At 39.5% G+C, this 15,905-nt stretch overlaps 1 protein-coding gene across 4 annotated transcripts in view; it reads right to left on the reverse strand.

Moving 5' to 3' along the window:
* MAP3K7 (mitogen-activated protein kinase kinase kinase 7) overlaps window positions 1-12,465 on the reverse strand; it is a 62,252-nt gene extending 49,787 nt beyond the window's left edge. For 2 of the 4 annotated variants that reach the window (XM_005872095.2, XM_005872094.2), the window contains exon 1: window positions 12,131-12,445. In XM_005872095.2, coding sequence (XP_005872157.1) covers window positions 12,131-12,250 — 120 coding nt within the window. In that variant the 5' untranslated portion in view covers window positions 12,251-12,445. Of the gene's footprint in view, window positions 1-12,130 lie in introns of all 4 variants that reach the window. The other 2 variants (XM_014544482.1, XM_014544483.1) reach the window with 2 other exon arrangements.
* Window positions 12,466-15,905: the final 3,440 nt, after the last annotated feature.

A 15,905-nucleotide genomic window follows, 5' to 3' on the forward strand; every position in this document is an offset into this window, starting at 1 on the left:
TCCCTTTCTAGCCCAGGGTGCTCAGGTCCTTGCTGCTCTTTAGATTCTTGCTCTACTCCACACCTCTCATAAGAGAAAGGAACCAACATCAGTAATTTGCACTTGTCATTTAGTTGCTTTAACATAAATGGGTATTGGCTAAACCTGGCACCATCAAAATAATAGAAAGAGCATGTCTGGGCTCTAGAACCCAACAGACTTGAGTTTGAATATTGGTTCTGTTTACCTATTAGTTATGATGCTGGGCAAGTTAATGTTTTTGAGCTCCTGTTTTCTTAACAGTAAAAGAGAGATGCTGACATTTTACTCAGTGAATATCTATAGGGTTCACAAATCAAAACCAGGCATTTCTTAAATACTACAAAAGAACAATAAGTACTTGGAGTTGGGTATGAACCAGTGCTGCACTACTCATTTCTCTACAATTGATCTTGATAAATAGCAAACAGATCCTAAATGAAATTTAAACTTTATGGCAACATAGGCTAAGAAGGTATGGATGTAGACACTCCTACCTATTTGATATTACTATGAAATAATGATTATGCAGTAATTTACTATATTCTTCAACCATGTACTTACAAGTACATCAAAGCAACTAGTATTTATTAGGCCTCCTCTTGTTTCATTTTCCTATTCTCAGGAATGTCCACATAGGGACTCCAACATTTTATTTGTGGATCATGCACTTGTTGCAAAAACTGTTAGGAATGTATGACTAACTGTGATGCACAAGTGCCACCTAGTGCCGAGATGATGGCTGACTCTGAGCTTTCAACTCAAAACCAGGGAACACAATGCTTAAGAAAGCAATTTTTTGGAACACTCAAATACAAAATAGGCATAGTCGTGTAAGATGAGAGTCCATGCCTCAAAAAGCCTTGACTCAAGTTAGGCCATAAGCTATTTTATAAGTATGGTGGAACAACAGATCTAAAAATGATAATAAAGTCCAAGATGCCCACCCAGGTTGTACATATAAAGTGAATTACATGATAGGAAAAAATAATTGCTGTAACTTCAAAGGTGTGAGGTTAGACACATAGAGTCAGTGTTTAAAGAATTTAAATGTCGGCCTATCTAATCACCAATTCCAATGTGTGGTGGGGAAGTTTATCCACACCACCAAGCAATTCTCAAATACTGGCTGGGTGTCTTACAATTCAACTCAATTCTGACACTACCTGGAGATAGCAACAGATCTCACAGGTTACAGGATCAATTCTACAAGACTATGCTTCTGACCAACCACACATTCCTTTGGTTCAATTAATTTGCTAGAGCAGCTATTCAGACAAATATTTTACTTACTAGATTGCAGTTTATTATAAAAGAATATAATTCAGGAACAGCAGAGAGCATGCATAGAGCAAGGTATGGGAACTTCCCATACCCAATCTGTGTGACAATCTCCTCTAATCACATGTTCATCAACCTGGAAGCTCTCTGAACTTTGTCCTTTTGGGTGTTTATAGAGGCTTCATTACATGGGCATGGTTTATTTAATCATTCCTTATTGGCCACTGATTCAGCCTCCAACTCATCACCACTCCATGGAGGTCGGGGAGGTGGGACTTAAAGTTCCAAAAGTCTAATCATAAGGTTGGTTGTCCTGGCAACCAGCCCCCATCCTCAGGTGTGGTCCAACAGTAACCACATCAACATAACAAAAGACATCCTTATGGCTCTCCTCACTTACGAAATTCTGAGGTTTTGAGGAGCTGTGAGCCTGGAACCCTGAACAAAGACCAAATATATATATAATTTTTATTTTGGTCATCTGAAAGACCAAATATATATTTCTTATAAATCATCATGTTGCAGTATCAAAAAATGACTTCATTTTTTAAAATGGCATAAATGTAGAGATATTAAGGGTGAAAATTAAAAAATATATAAAGAATTGACCCCTGACTTTATGGTATAACAGTGAGATAGAGAAGAAATTAAAGACAAAACAACAAAACACTTTTTTAAACCCTAGCTGAAGAAAGCCAAAAATGAGAGTACATGGCAGCAGCTAAGAACCACCCCTTCCCCTTCTGGAACAAGCTGAGGGATTAGAGGACACAAAGGATTTATCCCCCTACTTTTCACTAAGAACCTCTGGAGGAGGCAGCCTCATAGAATATGCTCTGCCAACATGGGAAGCTACAAATGAGTAAGAATGGCAAGGGAGACAGAGAGATGGAAGCCCTACTCAGGTTTGCTCAGCCCCAACAGACATGGAAATGACACAGAAAAAATCCTGCCAAGAGAAAAGCAAGGTACCTGAAAATTAAAGAATCTTCTGGTTGCAGGAAGGAGGTTGTTGTTGGGCACAGTGTTGGAACCTATATCAGAAGCTGTGGGATGGTAGATATATAGAAAGTTTGACAATCAGTAAAAGCCAAAGAGGAAGATCTAGTCAGCAAGCAGGGAGAAATGGGGTAAGGTCTCCTGCTTTCAAGAGGTGAAAGTGAGGCTTATGCCAAGAGAACAATGAACCTCATTTGTTTACTCCTGAAACCAATATTTCTTCAATGCCTCTGGGATATCAGAAATATAACAGTAAATATGACAATGTTCCTGATCTACATGGAATGTACTTTCAATTAAAGGGGAAGGGAAAGAAGACAGTCAATAAACAAAGATGAATAAAAAAAAATATCATATTCTAAAAAAACGCCATGTAGGAAAAAATAGGATGATGTGACAAAGACATTAGTGGAAACTTAGGGCAAGATAGTATGGGAGAGGCATCTGAGGAGGTTACTAACTTTATAATGAATGGCACAAGGAACCAACCAAAGAAGAAGAAATAACTAATGTAAAGGCCCTAAGGGGGAAAACACCCTCATTCTCTATTGGACCATATTTGAACCTATCTATATAGGCTAGGCACTCAAGACACAGAAGTAAACAAACAAACCAAAATCTTTGCTCTTACTGTTTATATTCTCATTAATGGAGACAAAGAAGAAGATATAAGAAAAATATATAATTTTTAGAAAATGATAAGTGTGCTAAGAAGAAAAGGAGCATAATTTGTGTGTATATACATGTACATGCACTCTCCCCATTCCAATTTTAAACATAGTAGTCCTGCAAGGCCTCATTGAGAAACAGGACATTTTAATAATGACCCGGAGAAATAGTGTTCAGTGTGGGCAATGCATAGTTGGAAAAGGGAAGAGTGAAGCAAAATAAGGCTGGAGAGATGGGCAGAGTCTAGATCCTGAATGGTTCTCTGCACCATAATAAGGACTCTGAATTTCAGTCTAAGAGCAATGGGAAGCAATTGGAGGGACTTGAGAAAAGATGTAATATAATTTCACATTAAAAAAATTCATTCTAGCTCTTATGTGAAAAATAGATTGGAGGGAAGCTAGAATATAAAAACAGAGATCAGGTAGGAGGGCTATTACAGCAGCCCAAGGAAGAGAGGGTAGCTGTGAGGACAAGGTTGATGGTAGTGCAGAAAAATGGGCAGATCTGGGTTATATTTTACAGGTAAAGTCAAAAGAGCTTGCTGATTGTTTGGATGTAGGCAAAATGGGTGGAGAGGAAGACATAGACTAGGCAACACAGTTCATAAAGGATAAAAAACAATTTGGCAAGCAGATTTTTAAAAAATAACACAGAGTTCTGTTTCAGTCATACAAAGTTTCAGATGCCTACGAGATATCTGGGTGGAAATACCAAGAAATAAAGTGGAAACATGAGTCAAGAAGAAGTCAGGCAGGAGATAAGAACTTGGGACAGTCATCAGCATTTAGTTGGTATTTCTAGTCAATCAATTGGATGAGATCACCAAAAAATAATATGTAAATAGTGGGGTCCCAAAAGTGAGCTTTGAAGCACTTCAAACACAAACAGAGAAAGAACCTGCAAAAACTGAGAAGGAGCAGTCAATAAGGAGACAGGCAAACCAGGGGAGTGTCACAAGAAGCCTAGAGAAGAGTTTCAAGAAGCAGATATAAAAACAGCAAAAGCAATAAGCCAACGGCTCTCAAAGGATGGTCTCTGGTTCAGAAGCATCAACATCACCTGGAAATTTGTGAGAAATATAAATTATCAGGTTCCAACTCCAAATTACTTAGTCCAAGGGTTGAGCCTAGCAATCTGTGTTTAAACAAGCCCTTCAGGTGATTCTAATATTTGAGAACCACTGCATTAGGTTATATTAAAAACATAATTAACACTGAGACAGGATACTTCAGTGCAAGCCATCACATAAACCAGAGAGTCCTCCCCTGCTGTTGATATTATTTATGGAAATTTTCCAGAGCACTGAGATTCCATCTTGGGCATAAGAAAGAAAAAGGAGAATTCTTGTGAGCAAACCAATGTTTTTCTTGCCACATAGAAAAAAGTGGCATTGACAGCAAACTGACACACACTGGCAACTGAGATAAATAATGAAAAAACTAAATTTAAACTACAAAACTCTAAATTTAAACTACAAAACTTTACCAAAATTCTAATTCAAGTTCACAAATCAAATATGCTTTTTCGATTGCATTCATATATGAGTAAAACAAGTTTCTTTGATACATTATCATAACAATTATTTTGAATGACAACTTTCTCCAAGGATCAATTTTCACCGAGAATGTAAAAAAGGGTGTACATCCAAATTACAAGTATCTCCCCCATCATAAACATCTATGTAAAATGGTGAACTTATATTTCAGATATAATATTTCAGATATTTTTCACAATTGCTCATCTGTAAAAATAGAACAGAGGAATGCAAAGAGGGCTTTGGTTTTAAAGAAGTCAATTTAGAAATATGTCCTTCTAAATTTATGAATGTTTTCCAAATTAAAATGTTCTTAGATCAATATATTTTTTTTTACAATATGCATCTCCACCACCCACGGTTTAGTCTCCTTTTGATTTGGGGTCCACAATTTTAGTCTCATGTAGTAAAGTAGACTTAAATTTAATTTCTTAATAAAAAATGTAACAGAAAAATAAGAGAGATGGTATGTAGGATATTTCCAGGCAAATAGCTTTAAAAAGCACAATAATAAAAATCAGAAATTGGTGTGTGTGTGTGTATAAAGAAAGCAACTCCTTAAAAACTAATTTCCTTAGGATGGAAGACTACTCCATTCCTTCACCCAAGTCAGTTTATTAAAAAGAAAAATATCTAAACAAAACTAAATCAAAAAGGATGTATGCACTTGTTCTTTGAATTTACTATGAAATAATTCTTAATTGTCCAAAGTTCATGTTATTTTTAGTTCAGTGACTATAGCTGTCAGTTTGGTTTGGCCTGTTCTATGGACTATGTCAGTGGTCAGCAAACTGCGGCTCGAAAGCCACATGCGGCTCTTTGGCCCCTTGAGTGTGGCTCTTCCACAAAATACCGACTTCTGCGCATGGGCCACAAAGTTTCAATCGCACTGTACGTTCGCGCCCGCACGTGGTATTTTGTGGAAGAGCCACACTCAAGGGGCCAAACAGCCGCATGCGGCTCGCGAGCCACAGTTTGCCGACCACTGGACTATGTGAACGGACCCTAGCTATGCTGCCACTACACTGGCTAGAAATCTGGAACATGATAGAACAAGCACAGATCTTTAATTTATTAATTAGAACTCAGAGCTTCCAACTATTTCAGAACTTCAAAATCTATTAATTAACTGTGGCAGAGTACAACTGTCATGGGCTGACAAAACAGACTTGATAACACAAAAGATTATTCAAACTTATTTTCAAAATTTTCATGCAGTCTTCAAAGCTTGCCATAAGACATCTGACCGATTTAATAGGCCTTTCTTTCAAATAATATATTTGTATCATCTTTTAAACTATACATGCACAACATAAAAGTTATCATTGGGCTACCTCTTCACTGTGATCACATTCCAGATCTACTGAAACCAAGGATCACTAAGTTTCACAAAGAAGAATTGTTTAATAATATTGGATATCCATAATTATTATATGGACTCAGTTTTATAAGGCTACTATTAAATTAGGTTTTTCTCTATTATCAGTTGCCCATATATTCATAACCTAAAACTACAAAGTATACATCACTTCCAAAGTTCTTTACATGTTTCTCTTTAAAACAAAGCCTTTGCATGTCTCTATAATAAAGCTTAAGAACATATAAATGGTGCAATTATATGTGCCTTGCTCATCTATATATCTACATATCTATATATATCTATATATCTTACCTAATAATAGACAAACATGTAAATTAACTGTCCCTCCGCTACACTCACCAGCCAATCAGGAGAGTATGCAAATTAACCCAACAAAGATGGCGGTTAATTTGCATACATAGGGCGATGGCTCCGGCCAGAGCGAAGGCCTGGGTCCCGGGTGCAGGAAAACCAGTGCCGGCAGCCAGGGGAAGACCTATTGCACAAATCTCTTCGTGCAATGGGCCTCTAGTATATATATAAAAGGCTAATATGCTAAGTGTCCCTCTGACCACCCGACTAGTCGCTATGATGCACACTGACCACCAGGAGGCAGACACTCAACGCAGGAGCTGCCATGATGTGCACTGGCCATTTACAAAGAAACAGCACCGCGGACCTGGCGCCAACAAAGCAACACTTGCTTCCCCCAAGTGGGACACAGGCCCCACAGCACCCCAGAGTGACAGCCCACCAAATCGCAGCCAGTGCTGCCAAGACCCCATGGCACAAATGCGGCCCACAGCCCAACCTAGCCCTGTAACGGTCACTGTGGGCGCTGGGTAATGATGTCATGTAGCAATGCCTGGCTTCCTCTCCCTAGCACCTAGCCTCCTTGCAGTTTCTGCAGCCCAGGAACACGACTTGTTTTATAGCCAGGTGCAAACATTTTACACTTTAACCAAATGTCTGTGAAGCGTTTTCCTGTGCCTCATCTCATTTGATCCTCACAGAAGTCCTGGAGTAGGTAGATAGGAGACTTGGTAGAATCCTATTTTCTTTTCATTAGCCGGAAAACGGAGATTTAGAAAATTTAGAAACTTGACCTGACTGAAAAGAAGTAAGAAATGGTGGACCTTGAAAATGACTTCAGATTTTCTCACTGTGCTGAATATAGTCAAACACTGCTGCAGTTAAATATTTTGCCCTTTGTTCTCCCTGCGTTATCTACAATAATAATCTGCTTTGTGTTGATATTTACTGCTGTGCTGCTGACAATTACCTGAAAGAGAAGTTGGGGTGCTTCACTGGGCTGGAAAAAGTTTAGCTAACTCAGAAAACAGGTCTAATCAAGCAAGTTTATTCTATATATAAAAGGCTAAGTTGACTTTATATGCATGCACGATACATATAAAGCTCTCGCTGGCGCCAATCACAGGCGTGTGTCTTGATGTGTCATTGTTGATCGTGAATTTAGTTGACACTTCTATTATAGAGAAAGGGTGAATAGCGATATTAAAATATTTCTTCTAATTAATTTCCTTTCAATGTGCACGAATCCATCCACCGGGCCACTAGTATGCTACAATTGAGGTGAACACTGTGAGTCTTCCTTTTAAAAAGCAACTACACCACATATGATCTATTTAGCATTTTATTAAAGGCAGCAATACCGGGCTTATTCACAGCACCTGACTCCTGATAAACAAAAAGTATTTGCTAGGTATAATGGAGTGTTATGAAATCAACATTTGTAAAAAGAATCAAATTTCATTTCTAGTATAAATGCTGCCTTAGCCAAATCACTAACTAATCTTAACCACTAGTTTTATCATAGATAACAGACCCAAATGGTCACTAAATGTTCATGGGTATGCTATAATAACTTCATTTACTCATTTAAATAATATTTATAGAAAAATTTCTAGGTGGTAGGCACTGGAATTATAGGTATGAATAAGGCACCTTACATTTTGCTGGGGGATACGCAATTTTGGTTACTGGGAAGCACCATAAGGATAAATAGAAGTGACAAAGACGTAGGTTGCTCAGGAAAGCTTTTTAAGAAAGTGACATTTGAGGTGGGACTTGAATGGTGAGAAGGAGCCAGCCCTGAAGTTCTGGGGGGAAGAGCATTCATTCCAGGCAGAGAAACAACTGCAAAAAATTCATCTTAGTGCTTTTCTCAATCTTCGATGTTTACTTTATTCAAAATCTAGTTTTAAGCTCTTTTCCACTCAATGAAGCCTTGTGGGGTTAAACCTACTTTCAAATTATAGCTTAAGTGCTCAATTTATATTATACTAGAGGCCCAGTGCACAAAATTTGTGCACTCGGCGGGGGGATCCCTCAGCCTGGCCGGCCTGCACCCTCTCACAGTCCAGGAGTCCTCAGGGGATGTCTGACTGCTGGCTTAGGCCCACTCCCCACAACTTGCTGGCTGGTCTGAGCAGGGAGCAGGCCTAATCTGTCAGTTGGACATCCTTAGCGCTGCTGTGGAGGCAGGAGAGGCTCGCACCACCGCTGCTGTGCTCGCCAGCCGTGAGCCCAGCTTTTGGCTGAGTGGCACTCCTTCCGTGGGAGCGCACTGACCACCAGGGGGCAGCTCCAGCGTTGAGTGTCTGCCCCCTGGTGGTCAGTGCACATCATAGCTACCAGTCATTCTGCTGTTTGGTCGATTTGCATATTAGCCTTTTATTATATAGGATTCATAGTTTTAAACTTGTGGTTGGTCCTAAAAATGTAATTATTAACTGTTCTGTGTTTATTTTTGTCTCACAAGTGACAATTTCAAAGGAGAGAATCCTAAGATTCTTCTATTCATTTTTCTCAATACCTTAGCAGTACTGTGCAGGGAGGAGAATGTTCATTAAGTGCTCAGGACCAATTACTATCAAGGAAATCAGTATTTGTTTCCTCATTCGAAAAATAAGGTCTGGTTATAGATTACAGACAGTCCTTGGGTTATGTCAGACTCGACGTACGTTGTTTCGTGGTTATGTCGCCATCTCCCATTTATTTATTAAAAAAAAAAAAAAAGTTCCGTCATTTCGACGTATGTACATATGTGCTTTATGTTTTTTATTATTTATTTACCACAAGTAAAGGTTAGGAATTGTTATCTTTCTTTTAAATTTTTTTTACTATTTCACTTCATTACTGCTGTGTATGTGCTCTGTATGAGTGACGTAGTTGCTTATGTAGGTGGGTTCTGACTTAATGGCAAAAATCGCGTTACATCGCGCCATAGGAATGGATCTCCCACGTAACCCCGAGGACCTACTGTACTTTAGGAAGAACTAAAGGAACATCCAGTGGTAAGAGCAACTGACTCAGGAAATCTCAAATTCAATTCCTAACTCTACCATTTTAGGCGTAAGGCTTTGGACAAATCAAATTCAATGATCACTTGTCAGTATCTATAAAATGGGGATATCACTTGTCTAATTTGGATTAGTTGGTCCAACTACATTCCATGGGAGATCATGATCACTGTCCTTAAAGCATAAATACTGGAAACAATAAATGTGTTTTCATTTTAGAATGGAAAGAGATCTTAAATGATCTTGTCCAATCCCTCATTTCATGTGAGAAATCAGAGGCCCAGAAGATTTGTTAAAATTGACTGAATTACATTATGGCAGAATCAGTACGGCATCTAAATTCTTTAAATACCCAGCTCAGTATACTTGTCACCATACCACACTGCCTTTAACCACTTCTTGCAAGCTAGTTTCCAAAGTAGATACCTCACAATTTATTCTCTACACTTAGATCCAGATAGTAAAAACTAAATTACTTTTTTAAAAAAGTACCTATGTAGATTTCTAAGGCTAAAGCCTTACATAATTTGATATCAGAATTGAATTTAGGAAATGCCACACTGATATTACTGAGTCACAATATGAGGAACATATACACCTATTAAATGATTGCATATTTACTTGACTTGTAGTTGGAATGTTTTTCTAACAGTTTCTAATTGAATTGACATAATTCTGATTCAATTACATTGTTATGTGAGAAATACAGATTATGATTTTCTTTTATTTATAGGCAATTTATGTGTACATATAAAATATTGAAAGCAATATAAAATACTTTTTGTTTCTGGTCATCGTTCTGTATTCTCTTATTCATGATTTTAACCTAGAAGCAGAATCGAAGTTAAGAAATAGTTACTGAGAACCCATGGTCCACCCTGGATCACGTAACACTGTTTTAATGTGTGCATATGAAGAATATATGATGGTAATTATGTAATGGCTTCAACATCAGGAAGGCTGAAAGTCAACCTTAAAGTGCAAATAAACTGGATATTTTAAAAAACCAAATGACTGCCTAATATTAGAAATTTTCATTTAAAAACAAAAATCTAGATCTCAGGAATGTCCTAAATATACCAAAGAAAGGTTGAAACATTATCTAAACTCAAAGAAGGGTCTTTGGAAATATAAAAACCTAATCAGAAGTTAAATGGCTTTGGGAGAAGAGCAGCAAAATGTTGCCTTAGTAACTTTCATTCCTCCAAGCAAGAATGTAAAATGCTTTAGAAAGTAGTGTGCAAAAACTAAAGTTGTAAGGATCAAATGATGTAAGTCTGTGAAAGCATTTGGTTGACCATGAAGTACAAGTTATTATTATATAACAATTTGTAGTCTACAAGTATGACAGTTCACCAGAGTAGACGTAAATGTTTATTTAAAAACTGCAATTCTTTTATACTGACTCACTGAATTTTTATTCTTAAAAAAGCAAGAATGCTAGCCACGAAAGCTGGATCAACTACCCACTTCTGAAAAAGGAATTTATCATAGCATCAATAGGAAAAACAAAACAATACAAAACACTTATACACGAAAAAAATTCCCCCCTTTTCAAAATACAGGTCCTTCTTTTAGCCATGTGACCTTAAAGCAGGTCACTTCCTCTCTGGAACTCAGTTTCCTAGTAATATGTGTCAGACACTGTGTTTGGTGTTTTGCATATTGCCTAGTAGGCTCTGTTATACAAATAAATGAAACAGAAATTACCCCTATTTTATAGCTAGAAAACTAAAGATCACAGGGGATAGGAAACTTGCTCTGAATCACACAGCTATTAAGTGGTATGGCTGATATACTGGACCTTCCTCTAACTCCAAAGGCCTTTCTCATCCCACTTATAACTACCTTGTAAAATAAGGTTGTTCTCAGTGATCTCTAAGGTTACCTTATGAAATAAAAAATATGATTAATACAATATTTTTCCAAAACATGCATAGAAAACCACTTGTTTGTTAAATGAAAATTATCTCACTACTTCTAGTGTTCCACTACTTAAAAATAATTTTGGAATTTGAAAGTAGTGAAAACTGAGAATCTATAATATAGGACATACAGGGTTCTTCACGGCATATGTAATGCAAAGTACTTAATAATTTTTAAAATGATGCACAAATAATATCTGATAGTATTTTCAACCAAAGTTTAACCCTTTACAAAAGCGAGTCTTTAAAATATCTACAGTTTTTACTTTTCTAAATGTGATGGTCCTTAGAGCCAGTCTACTCCTCTGTGAATTTGAAAAGAAGCAATGTACTAAAGACACGATATTACCTTGCTCTAAACTTAAATTACGACAGCACAGAGAATGGATTCGGATTTTCTAACAGAGGTGTCTGGTCATGGAAATCATTAGTTATGTCTTCAGAATATGCTCCTTGAAATAGCTTTTCATCGTAACCAGCCTACATTACTAAGGTTGAAATGCATCTAAATTAGTCCAATGGAAGGCGGAACATTTAGTATTCTGACGACTGCTCTAAGGAATCGGCGAGAGAAACCATTCCACACTCGGGGAAACACCTCGTTATACATGAAGATGCATTAATTGACCATTTACCGAGCGCCCATGACGCGCCAGGCAGAGCGAGAGGACAAGCCTTGGCCCTTAAGAGCGCCGCGTCTTGGTGCACTGACGCTCCAAACGGCCAGGGACTGGGATGAATTTACGCCTTAAGAGATGAACTGTCTCACCAGTTCATCGTCCCCCTTGAGATGACTCAAATCCAACTCGAGAATGCCTAAGAAAGGCCCAGAGAGCGCGACCTCGGGGCAGCGGTGCGCGTGGAGTTCCTCTACACCCGGTCTCTGTGGGGCGATGAGGACCCCAGGTGAACCCCGCGGGCCCCGCAAATCAGAGGGACAGAGAGACGCCGTAAGAGTCGGGACTAGGCAGAGGCGGGACCGGCCGGGGCCCGCACCGCCTAGCCGGGCCTCGCTCACCTCTTCCACCTCGATCTCTTTATAGTCGATTTCTTCAAAGTTGAGGACTTGGGTGGGGGCTTCAATCATGTCACTGGCCGAAGACGAGGAGGAGGAGGAAGCCGCGGAGGCTGTAGACATGATCTCTCGCGGAGCCCGGGGGGCCCGGGGAGGCTGCCGCCCGGACACTCCGGGGGAGACCCGCGCCCACCCGCCTCCGGACCGGCCGTCAGCCTGGAGCCACGGCGATCCGTGGAAGGGACAGGGGCAGCGGCCACAGCTGAGTCCCCGCTCCGGCTCCTCTGCGCTTTCCGCCGCCGAGCCCCGCCCACTAGACTTCCGGTTCCGGCTTGAAATCGGAAACGGGAGGAGGGACGAGAGCTGAGGGAGGGGAAGAATGTTGTAACTGAGACAGAGAAAGGAAGACTAGTTTTGAGGGTGTGGTGGGGGAGGGTAAGAGGCCAACTTAGATCTGTAGAACAAACTTCGCGAGATCTTTGTTAAAGTGCCTCAGCAACAGATGATACCGCGAGAGCTGACGCTCTGACGTCCTTAAAATGCGCGAACGGAAGTGGCGCAGAGCAAGACGGAGCGTCGGTGCGGTTGGCCCTGTAGGAACCAGCGGGAAAGTTGAAAGCTCTGGTTCCGACTCTGATTCGTGAAGTATGTTATGGACCCGCTACCGTTTTCTCAGAGACCTGCAGACAGCCGGGGTAGTGTTGGATTGTTTTTGTGACGAAACTTACTTTGTAGTTTTACTTTTAAACCAAGCTGCACTATTTTTTTTAAAAAAAGAATCCTTGTAAAATGTGTTTCCCTCAATGTATAGGCAAGGAAGCAGTTACTACTGTTACTTTGAGCCAACCCGTGACTATGAGAGATTCTAAAGCAAATAATACAGAGCAAGCCAGCGCATGTAACCTGATAGCAATACGTAGGCTGAGTGCGCAGGAACAGAAATTAATATTAGATAAAGTAGATATTTATAATTTGATAGGACGTGTTGTGTTTATCTGAAGTTGTGGGTTGCATTAATAGTACACATAGAGTGTGGAGCACCGTGCATTTATAATTAACCATTAACAATAGCCTTGAAAAAAAATGTTTGCCATCTTCGGGACATGAGCAAATAGACTCCAAGATTAAAATGTTAAACAAAAAAATTGACTTCCACAGTGAAGTGTATTTTTAAGTAAGGTTTTATTGAGCCTGAATGCTAGCCAAAAAGAAGGCCAGTCTTGGAGTCCAAATCACAAGAAGCATGGTTGGGTAGAAAAGACAGCATGTGTAGCGTGTAGCGTTTTGCAAGCATCTTTGTACATCAGCAATGTACATTCGTTGTAAGCAGGCGGTGGGAGGAGGTGAAGTGAGGCCAGCTCTAGGTCCACATGAAGAAATGCCTGCTCCTGTGTGTTGGCTGTGGGCAGCGTTCTGGAGAGCCCAGGTGTCTGGAGAGCAGAGGCTCCTGGAGTTAAGTGGTGCCTGACTAAAATAATCTATGGAGATAGCCACCAGGATATGAACCCCAGACTCCAACCGGCAATAAAGGAACGTGACCAGCAGCCATAACACACTAACAGTTCTGTCTCGCTCTTCAGGGGCTGTCATTTAGAGCATCTCACTTTTCTCGTTGTCAAAACAATTGTGGTCCTCACAAGCCAGGAGAACCTAGGTCAATGTATCTCCAAGGCGGATAGTAGGGCCTGTGTTGTGCTATCAACACAATTTTTAGTTTTAAACTAGCTGTTATTCTTTATTTCGTTAGTTTGGCTTAAAGCCTAATGAGAAAATTGGAGTTAGAGATGAAGGTTTAAGGACCAAGGATGTAAAATTCTCTCTGTAAGAGACTGATGTTTCCCTCTCTCCCTTTCTCTCTCTAAAAATTAATAAAAACATATCCTCAGGTGAAGATTAAAAAAGAAAGAGACGTTATGAATTCCTGGAAAATACTCTATTTTTTTTCCTCATAGTTCTAGAAACACTTGATGAGTGCTTGGTGAATGGATAAAAGAATGAAAGAATAATATCTTCTCACGATACTCTGGATGATTTTACTCAGGGTTTTGATGACCTATACCACTGTTATGATGATGACTCCAAATCTCTCCCAGGGCTCAGGTTTTTTCCAGAATTCTGAACCCATTGGACATCTCTATTGAGCTGTAACACGTAAATTTCAAGATTCCAAAAGCAAATTTAAAAGTTATCACATATCACATACTTGTTCTGTGTGCATTTTCTGTCTCCATGGAGGATCCCATCATCTACTCAGTTGTCCAAGTGAGAAATCAGCTTTATTTCTACATGTAAAATGATGCTTACTGCACTAATAAAACCAATTTGAAGCAGGTTAAGTCAATGAGATAACCATTTTTTACCTGTAGTTTTTCTATATGAATTCCCAAGCTAGAATGGTCACCTCTTAACCTTGTGCTCTCACTCTGCGGGTCATATCTGGTTTAACACCTTGATTTTAAAGTGAATGCTACCAAATGAGAACTCAAGAAATATTTGTTATATGTTGTAGATGAATGAATAGCTTTTGCCAGTCCTCCCTTTCCTTAGAATGCAAGAGGTGTGTTCTATACCTTTGGTTTAGGACTAGAATTCTGCTGACAAGGGACTAAGCACTATATATAGCCATGAAGCTGTTCTTCTGCTGTTCTGCCTGTAACCACCCACCCCCAACATTTTGTTATGAAGAATATCAAACACAGAAAAATTTACAGTGAAGACATATATTTATTACCAAGATTCTACCATTAATATTTTATTGTGCTTGATTTATCACATCTGTCCAGTACATACATACATGAATCTCTCTTTTTAAAAATATATATTTATTGATTTCAGAAAGGAAGGGAGAGAGGGAGAGAGATAGAAACATCAATGATGAGAATCATTGATTGGCTGCCTCCTGCATGATCCCTACTGGGGATTGAGCCCGAAAACCAGGCATGTACCCTGACCGGAAATGAACCATGACCCTCGTGACCTTCTGGTTCATAGGTTGATGCTCAACCACTGAGCAACACTGGCCAGGCTCTATTTTTGTTGTTGTTCTTGGATGCATTTTAAAGTGAATTTCCTACATGATTTTGAACATCTACCCCAATATTTCTGCTGCTGTGTCTTATCCACTAATTTTGACTTCTGATATTCATATTAGTCTAAAATCAATTCATGTCTATTTGCTTGCAGACCATCTTGTCTTTTTTTGGGGGGGGAGGGGGGGGCCGCGGGTATCTGCCTGACACCTTTTTGCTAGCGTCGAATAAGAACGTCCCAGCAGTGTTTATGTCCCTGGATTCAGTCATCCCCAAGGTCCAATCTACCTCTCCCATTCTGTGACTTGATTATGTGAACTGATAAATTTCCATATTTCATTTAAGGTAATTCAAGTTGTATTTTTGTCACTTGTGATCAGAATCCTAAGCACAGTTGACCCTTGAACAACATGGGTTTGAAGTGGGTGGGTTCTCTTATATGCAGATTTGTGGGTGTTGTTTTATTTTGTTATTGTTAATCCTCACCTGAGGATATTTTCCATTGATTTTTAGAGAGAGAGAGAAAGAAACATGGATGTGAGAGAGACACATTGATTGGTTGTCTCCCACATGAGCCCTGACCAGGGTTGGGATCGAGCCTGCAACCGAGGTACATGCCCAGGACTGGAATTGAACCTGAAACCTGTCAGTCCATGGGCTGATGTTCTATCCACTGAGCCAAACTGGCTAGGGCTGTGGGTGTGTGTTTTTTTCCAGGAAATATCTGTGTTGTTTCTGATCTGTGCTTA

This window comes from Myotis brandtii, unplaced genomic scaffold (assembly GCF_000412655.1).
Source record: "Myotis brandtii unplaced genomic scaffold, ASM41265v1 scaffold365, whole genome shotgun sequence".
In the NCBI taxonomy this organism is placed as follows: Eukaryota; Metazoa; Chordata; class Mammalia; order Chiroptera; family Vespertilionidae; genus Myotis; species Myotis brandtii.